General features: G+C 42.9%; 1 protein-coding gene and 1 long non-coding RNA gene across 4 annotated transcripts in view; one reads left to right on the top strand and one right to left on the bottom strand.

Annotated features, from left to right (window-relative positions):
* The window catches only part of LOC146432420 (uncharacterized), a 48,865-nt gene that overhangs the window by 26,098 nt on the left and 10,115 nt on the right, over window positions 1-12,652 (top strand). For 2 of the 3 annotated variants that reach the window (XR_014854588.1, XR_014854586.1), the window contains exons 2-3: window positions 1,688-1,837; window positions 4,262-12,306. This is a non-coding gene — a long non-coding RNA (uncharacterized LOC146432420). The remainder of the gene's footprint in view (window positions 1-1,687; window positions 1,838-4,261; window positions 12,307-12,652) is intronic. The other variant, XR_014854587.1, reaches the window with a different exon arrangement.
* WTIP (WT1 interacting protein) overlaps window positions 5,846-12,652 on the bottom strand; it is an 83,390-nt gene continuing 76,583 nt past the window's right edge. The window contains exon 8 of the mRNA XM_085072048.1: window positions 5,846-9,922. Coding sequence (XP_084928174.1) covers window positions 9,770-9,922 — 153 coding nt within the window. The 3' untranslated portion in view covers window positions 5,846-9,769. The remainder of the gene's footprint in view (window positions 9,923-12,652) is intronic.

Below are 12,652 nucleotides of genomic sequence, written 5' to 3'. Positions count from 1 at the left end.
TGGATCTGATGTGACCTGCTTCCCTCTAAAATGAGAACTTGGCACACAACAGCCCTTCAGCCCACTTATACCTCCACGTGCAGACTTATTAGCTGTATATATTGAGTATTGACAGCGAGTTCATATATATGGGACTGGGGCTTTTTTGAGGTGGGAGGTGCTGTAAGGACAAACAAAACCTTTTCCTCCTTCACAGAACAGATACAGAGGACAACATGCAGTGACAGTAAACTGCAGAGATTTTGGACAAAGCACCCAGAGACTGCTCATGCAGCACAGCAAGAGAAAACTTTGCTGTTCTTCACAGCCATGGGGCAGCTGGCACGTTACACACCCCTGTTCACATCATCTGTGCTGTTCACACAGGAGCACCTCTGAGTCTCTGCAGCCCACACTCTGCAGTGCTGCTCTCTTTGGGGCTGTGATTGAAGATCCAGCTCAAGGCAAACAGCAGCCTTTGGTACCTCCTCCTTTGTCCGCCCTAACTGTGCCTGCTAAGCCTGCAAGCAAATTCCTGCTGCAGGAAATCCTTGGACCTGGGTGCCAATAAAGCCACACAACTTTTGGGAAAGGTGATGTGGAAATTACTGACTGCAGTGCAGTAGGTGCCTAACTTCACACTATCTTTTAGCTCATCAGCAAAGGAAAACATTTCACCTTTGAAGATATTGTGATTAATGAAAAAAAATTCCATTAAATTATACCCCAAAATCCATCATGTTTTATCAAAGCATTGTCTGGTGGCTGTCAGAGCCATTCATTTAGCAGGTTTTCTCCTGTATGTTGCAGAATGAAAGGAGAATCACAGAATGTTAGGGGTTGGAAAAGACCTTAAAGATCATCTAGTCCCAACTCCCCTGCCATGTGCAGGGACACCTCCCACTACATCAGGTTGCTCAATCCAAGAAACATTAGAAGAAAACTGTCTCTTGCTCCACCTTCCTTCTTTTCTGATTCTGTTTGAATGGCACATTCTTTAAGGACTTCTGCTCCATTTCTTTTTTTTTTTCAGAGGCATTCATGGGCTCTTCCATACAGACAATTTTGTTAATTTTTCCCCATTGTGATGGGGCTTCTGGAAAATGATTGGCCACTTATTTATTAACTGGCAGTACACTTATTAATTTTAAAAATAGGGGTTTTTTTGCTTTAAAAGTAAGTTTTGATATAGAGGTTTGAAAATGTGCTGTTTGTAGGAGAGCAGCTAGCAGCTGACTGCAAGGAGAGTAATTTTTTAAAAAAATAGGTTACAAATATTTTCTTTTAAATAGAGAATGAAATAACATTTATAGCCAAATAAATGCAGATCTAAATACAGCTGCTTAGCTGTCACTTTTACAATTAACTGCAGTATATTGGGGTGATAATGGAACAACAAGCCAAATAAACTGCAGCTATAGCTTTTATGTGTGAGGAGTATAGGTAGCAAATAAACTATACCAAAAGCTAAGATGTCACTAGAAACAGTAGAATGTGTCTAAAGTGACCATAATGCTTGTTGGACCAAGCCTTGCTATTTTACAAAAAGATTCATGTGTGGCAGTGATGCTGTGCTGAGACCCCCAGCTTTGTGCCCAGCCAACTTCCTCTTCTCCCTTACTGGGAAATGCCCTGACAAGGAACAGAAAAGTAAATGGTGCAGAAAGCAGTGATGCTTTTTTAATTGTCTATTCTTTTTCTGATATAGGAAGAAGTGAGAAAAAGGACAAACTTCCAGGTGAGCCCAGGCACAAGACGGCCAGCGATGCCTGATGCAGGACACTGATCTCTTTTTTTGCCTCACCAAAGAAGCTCTGTGGAAAAAAATTTTGGGAGCCATGTACCACCAGTGATACGGGTAAGTGCAGTTAAACATGTGGGTCGCAGGTATTGCAGGTATTGTTATTCTCTCCTTAGCACTGCACCCTGCCACACAAGCCATTTTAATTTTCTGCCCTACTCTGTTGCTGTATCCATCCACAGTGTGTGAGCTTTGAAAACTTCAGGGCAAAACACTGAGGTGGGACCAGAGCCCCACAATACCTGACCCTCACAGAGCAGAATTTCTCTGCTTTATTTCCCTCTGATAAACTTGTTGCATTTGACTCATGAAGCTTTCAGCTGCAGGACTGAGTTGGTAAGAGACACAGCTTGATACAGTGATTTTTTTCTCCTGTCCCAATGCCCTTAGAGGACTCAGCATGACCCAGCACAGTGCCAGGGTCAGCAGTGCCAGGCCCACTGACACCATTTGGGAGCTGCATGTGTCACTGGTCCCTGCCTGTGCTGGAAGCACTCTGGCTTTCATTTGCCTCACCAGAGCAGTCAGTAATTAACTGATGAGTTTGCTTTAACATTCCTGCAATAGTTTAAATGTGCCAGATTTTTAATGAACATTGGTTTATTTTGGATAGTCCACTTAACCACTTGAATTACTGCGACTAACCAAAGCAAACCTTGTTCTTTGAGGCAATGGCTTCCCAGACATGTACATACAAATGAGGGGGTTTGAGGATTTCTTTTTTCAGCTGTGATGCAAACCGTTAGGAATTTGTTCTTAAATGTGTTGCTGGATAGATACTTTATCACTTCTGGCAAAGCAGATCTCCTCGTGGTTTCTTACTTTTCATACTGTTTTCAGTTTGTGCTTCTCCTACACTCTGTGTGAGCACAGTGATTTATGCTCTCTAATGTATATGGTCTTCTGATAAGACAGAAACAAACAGTGCAGGGACAGTGCAGGTACTGCAGAAATGACCTAATAATATATGTTCTTAAACAACATGGGAACTTAGGTTTGCTGTCTCAGTGTTAAGAGATGGTCAGAATTGAGCACTAGGATAGGATCTCAAATGAATTTTGAACAGGAAGGAAATATTTTTTCTCTTTAGGAGTTTTACTAGAAGTTATGACAAACTCCATGGCTATTAAAATACACAAATCAGCTGCTGAGCCCAGCAGTGGTGACTGAGGGGTGACCTGCAATTTATTCCAGAAACCAATGCCCTCTGTTTACAGGGTGACATTTTCATGTCCAGCTTAGATACCCAGAGAAGACTGATCTCTCCCATTCCATATCCAGCAGTTCTTGTTCACTATTTCCACACCTTGCTTAGTAGTTCCTCCTTCAAATTTTGTTATCTGCAAGTTGCCCTAAGCATGAGGCTGTTACACCAACTGGGATCATAGTTTTAGCAAATTCAGTGATGACATCAAGTTGGGTGGGAATGTTGATCTGCTGGAGAGGAGAAGGCTCTGCTGAGGGATCAGGACAGGCTGGATGGATGGGCCGAAGCCATTGGTGTGAGGGTCAACAAGGTGAAATGCTGGCTCCTGTCCCTGGGCCACAAAAACCCCCTGAGTGCAGCAGGCTGAGGCAGAGGGGCTGGAAATCTGCACACTCAAAAGGCTCTGGGGGTGCTGGGGACACTGGCTGAACACAAGCCCAGGAGTGCCCAGGTGGGCAAGAGGCCACTGACCCCTGGGCTGGATCAGCAACAGTGGGCAGCAGAACCTAGGAATTGACTGTCCTTCTGTACTCAGCTTTGATGAGGCCACACCTCGAGTGCTGTGTCCAGTTGTGGGCTCCTCACTGCAGGAGAGACCTGGAGTCTCTCCTGGAGTGCGGAGAGGTCTCTCTCCTGGAGACCTGGAGTATGTCCAGGGAAGGGAAGGGAGCTGGGAAGGGTCTGGAGCCCCAGGAGTGGCTGAGGGAGCTGGGAAAGGAGCTCAGCCTGGAGAAAAGGAGGCTCAGGGGGACCTTCTGGCTCTGCACAGTTCCTGACAGGAGGGGACAGCTGCGGGGGGTGTTGGGCTCAGCTCCCACAGAATGAGGCACAGGACAAGAGGAAACAGCCTCAAGCTGTGCCAGGGGAGGTTTAGATTGGATATTGGGGAATATGTCTTCAGAGAACAGGTGTCAGCATTGGCATAGCCATCCCTGGGGGGATAGAAACGATGTGTGGATGTGGCATTCGGGGACATGGGTAAGTGACCTTGGCAGTGTTGGGTTAATGGTTGGACTCAATGATCTCAGAGGTCTTTGCCAACCTGAACAGTTCTATGATTTATGTATACACACATATATATTTTGCTTTGAGTGTGTATGTGTGTTGATGGTGAGGTGTTGCATCAAATGACACCTTGTCCAGCCTCATTTATTCTGTCTATGAACTGTGGGGACTAAAAGCTGAGTAAAAGGCATTGAGCTGACGACAGCCTCACCAGCCTAGTTAATGCATTTCTAATAGTTTCCCTAACTGTCCAAATGTCTCTGTTCCAGCCCTGGGATGACCTGGCAGAATCCTGATTCTATGCAGCAGCCGCAAGGTGAGGGGTGCAGCCCTGGGGACAGCTGGTAAGTTGGAACTGCAGGGCTGGCAAAGCCCTCCCAGAGCATCTACACGCCAGCTTTAGCAGCCAGGGGACTCAACAGTATCAGTACACAGGAGCTGTGACCTGGCTACCATGCCGGCACACTCTGGCAGCCTTTGGTGATGCTCTCCTGGCCTGACTCACACCTGTCCTGCCATGAATGAATGAATTTTTCCAGTTATGTGTTTTCTGCAAGGAGGCCCACATGGGACAGTTAATGTTTTTAAGTGCTCTGTTCTTTTTAGTCAAGCTATGAGTTGGTGTAAATTCTTGCTGCATTAAGATGTCGTACATTTTTATTAAGTATATTTGTGTCACCCATGTAGTCAAGCCCTGTTAAAATGCTTTGAGTTGGTCAGACTTTGTGCCTTTTTTTTTTCTTCAAGGAGGGCATGAAGTGCTCATTTTGAATGAATTTTTAAAAATAATTAGAGTGAGAAAATAGCACGTATGTGAAGGCCCTACAGAAGTGTTGTACATCTGTTTCAAAGCACCAAAGTGCAGACAGAGTGTGTCCCTGAAACAATTGTGGCATTTGTAACTCTTTCCATTCTGACTGTGCAGAAGAAAAATTTGCCAAAATAGCCATTGTGGGAAAACCTCCAGGAAGTTTCTTTTCCAGCTATGAAGTAATTTGGGCTTTGCCAAGGCAGGGTGGCAGAGCTGCAGAGGCCCCTCTGATGGGAGGGTGGCTGCACACCCAAATAGCAGCTTGTGAGGGTTTGGTGTCTGTGAGTCACTGAAAGGAGGAACATTCGCCAGGAGAACAGACTGACCAGCCTAATGGAAAGGAAGGGCACTGAACATGAGGAAATGAGGAAGAAACAGGATGCTGTCCTCTCTCCTCAGGCCACAGCTGGAGATGACACCAGTGCCCATTCTGCCTGACAGACACAGCTGCTCTTGAGGGACCACGGGGTAAGGAAGGTAAATGTGACCAAGCTCCCATCTGTGCCATGAAACTGGAGACAGGAAAGTGGCAAAAAGCTTCAGAAAGGCAAAATAGATAAACATGCATCTCTTTGATCCTATCACAGCTCTGGCCACAATTTCTGGATTACTGTGATTTAGCAAGAATATAGAGAAAATTCCCCAAACCAAAGTCCAAGTGCTTCAAGCTGTCTAAGTTCATAGTCCAGGCAAATACTTCTCTTGTGGAACACTCAAAAAAATAATGGGAGTTTTGAAAAGGAAGTGCTCCTCAATACTGACTGTGCTACATGTGAACTAGCCAGACTGGTTAAAGCTTAATTAAAAATTGCCAGGGTGACTAAATTCTTTTCTAAGTGCAGCTGCAGAACGTTAGCTGTAGGCATATTTTAGACCTTAATTAGTAACACTTGCACTGGAGGACCAAAATCTTTCATGAATGCAGCTGCAATCAATATTAGGCATTTCTGTATGCAATACAAAGATCCTGAAAATCATTTTAGTGCCCACCTAGATTAAAAAAAAAGCCAAAATTATATGCAACAAACTACAAACCCAAAGATAACTACAAAATGTCTTTATTGAAAAAAGCAGATTATAGCATCTAAGGTTAAATGAAACTTCTGACTTTAATATTAAATAACTTAAGATGATAGCAAGTAGCTTCTTCTTTAGATAAATAAATCTACATTTCCCAATTTTTTTCTTCAACAATCAAGGGAATCAAACACTGAAACACAAAACCACAAGTAATTCTAAAGACTAAAAGACAGAAGCACATTGAAAGGTTTTACAAGGATATATATATACAAAAATAGTTAACTAATGTATATTTTCAGCATGTAAACTAGTTACATGATATACAAACTGGGAATTCATACATTTCCTGCAAAATAAAAATCAACGTTGGTCCAAGTTCTTGGAAGAAAACTATATTCTTTTAAAGAAAATGAAAATATTTCTCAAATGAAAACTTAATTTAAGTCAAATTATATACTCTAGTTACGGCATTAGTTACAGGATGAATCACAAACTTTTAAACTTTTCTTGAAACACAAGAAAGCAGCTTTTGTCTCCTTTAGAGCTTTGGTTTACTTTACTACTCTGGAATTTCTGGTCTTAAAGAGCTCCTCTAACCATGTTTTCCTTTTGAAGCTCCACCTTACAAAATATATACACACACATGCACACAAGTGAAAGGAAAGAAACCCCTCTCTGTAAGCTCAGTTATCTGAGTGCATTATTTTGATTTCAAATTAGTATTTTGGTCCTTTCTTTGGAACACGTCCTCCTGTGGATGAGGGACTCTGCACAACCCACAGCAGCTTTGTGCTGCAGGGGCTCGGGAAGATTGCCTACCAACATGGAAAGGTGTAGTTCTGATGCAAATGAGAACAGGTTGTTATTGGTGTAACTTTATGGAACTATTCTGAAAGTACAGTAAAGGCTGCTGCAGAACAATCACACTGTAAGATGAACTTGGGAAGTTTACATCTGTGTTGAATCAGTTTAACATAAAAATATTCCATAAGAAAATCATCAAAAGAAGCTTTCTCATTTACATAATTCCCCAGGCAGAAATGTGCAGAAACTGTCACTAGCACTAAAGAGTACAGCACATCATTATTTTAGGTTTGATTTTATTTTTCTCTTTGTTTTGAAAAAAACCCAAACCAAACCTGGCAAATATCACTCAAGTTTTTATAGTAAATGCTGGAAAAACAAAGCTGTACTTCGTAATACAGTAATGGAATGCATCTGTCTATAGAAAATACTGGAACAACAACTGCTGCTTTCTGGTTTTAAACAAATTGCTTATTCTATATTGAAATATTACCTTTCAGAATTTTTACTGTGATGACACTTAACGGATCAGAACTGCTTAGAATTATGAGAGACTGACAAATCAGCATGTGAAATGAAATTAAATATTGTTCTGTTCTACAGGATGATTGTTTAAAAAAAAAAAAAAAGAGAAGGTCTGGTATGTACATGTTTGATAGCATGCTGTCCCTTGGAAAGTATGTTGGAAACTTAAACTTGCCCCTGTTGGAGGCAAAGTGCTCAGGAAGGTGCTGGCAGAGGGCTGGGCTCAATGCCAGAGTAAGTCACCTCCAGCTCTGTCCACTGTCAGTGTAAAGGTTTTGCTTCTCTACTGGTAGAGCAAAGCATTTTTCTAGTACAGCAAGTAACTGTTAGAGGATGATTTGCCCCCAGGAACAGACCCAAACCTTCTCTGTGATAATTTTCTTAATCTGGGTTCCTTAAAATACATGGTAAAGACAAGCAAGTGAAAATGCTTCAAAGCTAAATGTGGTCCAAAGCACTCTCCTGCAATGGAAGAAGCATTACGTTGAAGGTGATGCTAAAAGTTTATCCTGAAGCTCTGGCACCTTCCATGTTTGTAATAACCTGAAGGAATTGACATAGTCATACAATCCAGTTTAAGACAATTTTCCCCCCTTTCTCCAACATTTGCTAGCACATGTAGTTCTACTTCCTCCTGAGGCTGGGCTGCTGACTATGGGCACAGAGGAAGGCTGCAAATGCACAAGTGCACAAGTGCATGTGCACTCCTGGCCTCTCATTCACAGGTCAGGCTTCTTGGACCACAGTGTAGAAATGGAGCACTGATTGCACAGTTCCTTCAAATCCTGGCACTCACATTAAGTGTTAATTATAAACTGATATGTATTAACTACAAAATGACTTTGCCCAGGAGCATTCAGTAGGACAGGTTAATCTAGGCCAATGGAAGTCTGGCAGAAGTTCAGGAAGCGTCCCTTTTGTTCCTTACTAACAGAAAAAAATAGTTCTCGGGAATTTTTCCTGCCCCCCCCCCCTTTCCCCATAAGGAAATTCCAGACTATCAAAAAGTTCTGTTAAGGGAGTTAATTTATTCCACTTAGGAATTAGTGGCCATTGGATGCTCTTTGTGCTTTTCAAGAGCACCACAAATGGCTTTCAAAAAGTCAATGGAGCATAAGAAACTAAACTGCAATGGTGTTGCCAAATAAGTAATTTCATCAGTCTGCATGCTGAATTTAACACAGGATCATTTCCGAAGGGATCAGGCAGATTCTCAAGTGCTGAGAACTGGCATGGAAATGTCCCAGTTTATACATGCCAGAATCTGGTCTGGTATTTCCACTTCCTCTGGGGCTGAAGAATTTTATTGTAACTTTGATTACAGTTGAAGACAGCAATGATAAGTTGCAGTTTCAGGAAGGCTGGACCAATTCTCCTGAGAATGCAAGGAATTATTTTGACATACAGATGTATGATTTGCATGTAAAACATTGGCACATGGTAGAAAACAAACCATAAAAAGTTTCATCTAACTTCTATTTGGAAGACATCTATTTCTCCCCAGAGGTCTGAGGGTACTGTAAAAGCTTATGCAAAACATGGAAGTGTGAACATTCTGTGTGCAGCTAATACTTGTAAATACCAGTGTTTCAATGGTCCTACTCACTACATTACTATTCTTGCTAAACTGCACTTTGTTTTCCAATGAAGACAATCACCATAATCAGTTCAAAAGTAATCATCTCGAAAAGAACACAAAGCTGAAAAGGTAATACCAAACCACTGTGCCTCTCTTTAATATTGTCTCAACATACAATCATAAAGCAGTTGGTAACAAATGAAGTCTTAGATAAAACAAGCAGTATAAAGACAAGTGTACCTTTGCGTAGTACCCTATTAAACAAAAAACAGTTTTGAAAGATGAATTCTTTAGTAAGTGCCAAATAGTCCAGTTGATAGGAATTTGTTCTGAAGCCATGGCTACACAGCCAGCAATTACAGAAGGCTGCAACTCCTGGCCCTGCACGTGCCAATCTTTTGGATGCAATCCTCTGTACAGTGGGTTTTACATGAAATGTTTTCTTGAACAAGCTAAATAATTAGTCTTTGGATGACTGTGGAAACCCTGTAGGATGGAGAGCTGGCCTTATGCTTCTTCACAGAACGCCCTTCTTTAACCTCGCTGAAAACTGCCCTGGCTAAAACACCGACTTGCTGCCTATTCCCTACTTCTGGAATCTAAGTATTCTCTAAGACCAGAATTCAACAAAACTAGCTAAAATGCTAGCATTTATCTTATCATGCTTGCTGCAATATGATAAGGTGCTAACTTTTGGAAAATAATTCTACGCTCCTTACTTGGGTGAAGTCTCCACTGAAGGAAGTGAGTAGGGAGTGCAGAACAGCCCTTTGTACCATTGTTTTTAGAAATGCTGCCATTAACAGTTACAGTTTAGTGGTGAATTATTTTTTCAAGTAGACGGTGTCTCAGTGAAAATGTCTAGATAAAAGAATGCATATGTACAAGATCAGAAAAGGACCCCTCACCTCTGATTCAAAAAAATAAATAGCTGGTTTAGATGGTTATTATTGGAACCTCATCTGTAAAGGAACACAAAAGTCATTTTTAGATTTTTGTCTTCTCTTTCAAATGGCTTATTGATCACGGAAATGTCTTTCAGAGTTCTGTGACATGCATAGGGTAGCTTGGAGGTGGATGTGATGGCAGTTTGATATTAAGGCGCCTGATATGACAGCTGTGGCAGAGCAAGTGGCCCTCTAGGGGGTAACAGCGATGGCCTTCCTCATCATTGAGCTGCAGGCCACAGTCCTGGAAGAAACACAGACATCCCAGATCAGTGAGTGACTCAGGCAGGGCCTCTCACAATGCTGCTGGTCTGTCCTGCACAACCCTGAGAGAGCCCTCCCCGCCTCCAAAGCCTCCACAGCTTCTAGGAGGTGAACCCTGACCATCTCATTCTGACATTACTAAAATCAAACAGGACAGTCTGCAGTAGTACCTAGCCTTTCTTTCCACCATAATTTCCCATTCTGGTCTCTTCTTCATCTAATAAATGGTGATGCAAATCAGCCAAAAAAGCAGGCCAGGGGTTGGTCCTGACAAAGACAACCTGGAAGAGGCTCAAACAGAGAAGGAGCTAAACCTGCAACAAGGCAGTGAGCAAGATGTGGGCAAGCATAAGTAGAAAATGAGAACAGATGAGAAAAGTGGGGAGAGGTGATTGTGTTGGTTTTGCTTGGCCCCCCAGTTTTTGGTTGTGGGGGCGGGGCACAATGGTGGTTCCTATGTGAAGCTTCTGGAAGCTATTACCATGTCCGGCAGAGCCAATCCCTGATGGCTCTGAAGATGATGGACATGCCACTGGCCAAGGCTGGGACAATTAGAGATGTTGGTTACATCTCTGTGATAATGTATTAAAGAAGAAATCAAAACAATGTGAGCACGCTCTTCTGTTTTAGCTAGAGGAGGAGGTGAGAATATGTGGGGGGAAACAACATGCAGACACCAAGGTCAGTGGAAGATGGGGAGGAGGTGCTCCTGGCGCCAGAGCCGACAACCCTCTGCTAGCTGTGGTGAAGACCATGGGGGGAGGAGGTGGTCCTCCTACAGCCCATGGGGTCCACGGGGTTGCAGAGATCCACTCAGCTCGTGGGGAAGTGCCCATGCCAGAGGAGCAGGTGGATGCCAGGAGGAAGCTGTGATCCACTGGGAGTCCCAGTGGATGGAAAGGCCTTGCTCCTGATATGGAACGGCCTGGCCTTGGAGGACTGCACCCCATGGATGAAGGACCCATGCAGCAGCAGTTTGGGAGGACTGTCTGCCCATGGGGAGAGCTCATGTTGCGGCAGGTTTGGGCAGACTGCTGCTTGTGAGATTTGGAACCATGTTGGAGTTCGCAGGGAACTGTCACCCGTGGGAGGGACCCCATGGCAACGCAGGGGAAGGAATCCTCTCCCTGAGCAGCAGAAGAAGATCTCAGTGATGAACTGACCAAAGCCCCATTCCCTGTCCCCCTGTGCTGCTGGTGGGAAGGAGGGAGGGAGGCTGAGTGGAGAAACAGTGTCTTTGAGGGCTTTATTTTAATTCTCACTAGCCTCTTCTGACTCTATTAGTAATAAATCACTTTGTAACTTTAAGTTGAGACTGTTTTGTGATATTCTCTCAGTTCCTTACCTCACCTCCTGAACCCTTTGTGTGTTAACTTTTTTTTTTTTCATTTTCCCTCTCCTCTTCCCAGCTGTGGCAAGGGAGAGGACAGGTGAGCAGATGCCATGGGTGCCTGGCATTTGGCCAGGGTCAGACCACGACAGCGACATATCTTACTTCTGAAGCAGGGCTACACTTACTCTAATTTGGAATTAAAAGAACTTGAAGACTTCAAGACCAGTGGTCCATCTTTAGTGGAAATGCTGGTACCTCTCTGGGATTGACAGGGACAGGGATAAACAGAAAAGCAACAAACTGATCCTGCCTGCTGACTCTTAATCGTACATTGCAACAGAGACCATCCTGATTTCCAGCCACCATCATGACAATTCTGAGGGCATTTGGAAATCATGGAAGTTTGGTACTCAGATTCAATGTTTCATATATGTTAAATACTTAAAAATTATTACTGTGATCAGTTCTGAGAAACCAGAGATTGGATGCACTTAATTGAGAGAAAAAAAAAAGGAACAAACTGGGCATATAGATTATTTTAGTACTGAAAAGAAATGCAAATCTTGTAACTGAACACAAAGTATAATTTTTCAGCTTTCACATTTTTCACATTCCTCAAATTTTACAATACTGAAATAAGACTGAAAATGGGTTTTAAAATAAGCTTTAAAACTGGAGTGTTAGTTTAGTGAGGGAGGTCTTAATCAAAGTATCTGCCAAAGTAATTTTCTGTGTGTTGTTACAGGTTATGTAATGATTTTATAGCAATTTATACGAGATTCAAAATTAGAATTTACCAATTTCAGATGGCCTATAGATGTGCTAAGTGTTCATATCTTTTTCCCTCTTCAAAACTGAACTCCCCTTCTGCAAGGAGAAAGCCTGCCTTGTCAATGGATTACAGTTTCAGAATGGGGCTCTACTGATCTGTAAAACGGCTTGAACTCTTCTGCAGAAGTCAAGCAGTTGCACATGAAAGACGACAGAGAAAAGCAGCAAAGTTTCCAACCTGACCACTGACTGTGTGTGAGGTGAGGATGACATTAACAGCACATCAGAAGTGGCAGCCTTTGCTGAAGTCTCCTCATGCTTACCTCAAACTACTGTCACTCTCTTTTCTAGCAGCATTTGGGGACAGCAGTGACCCAGCATGTACAGAGAGCCTGCTTTGAGACCATCAGGCAGTAACCTACCCCTGCTGACACATGGCTAACTCCTGATTTCTGTACATAAATGCACTCTGCCTTTCTGGGCAGATGTGGAGGCAGCTTGATTTGCCTCAAATGGGAAGGAGAATGGGGAAATGAATAATGAAACAGAACGGAAAATAAACCCCCAGTGGGACATTCCAGCATAAAGTCAATGGCCTGAGAGAGC

This window comes from Lichenostomus cassidix, chromosome 11, assembly GCF_008360975.1.
Source record: "Lichenostomus cassidix isolate B80296 chromosome 11, HeHo_3.0, whole genome shotgun sequence".
In the NCBI taxonomy this organism is placed as follows: Eukaryota; Metazoa; Chordata; class Aves; order Passeriformes; family Meliphagidae; genus Lichenostomus; species Lichenostomus cassidix.
This window is presented reverse-complemented; position numbering and strand designations above follow the sequence as displayed.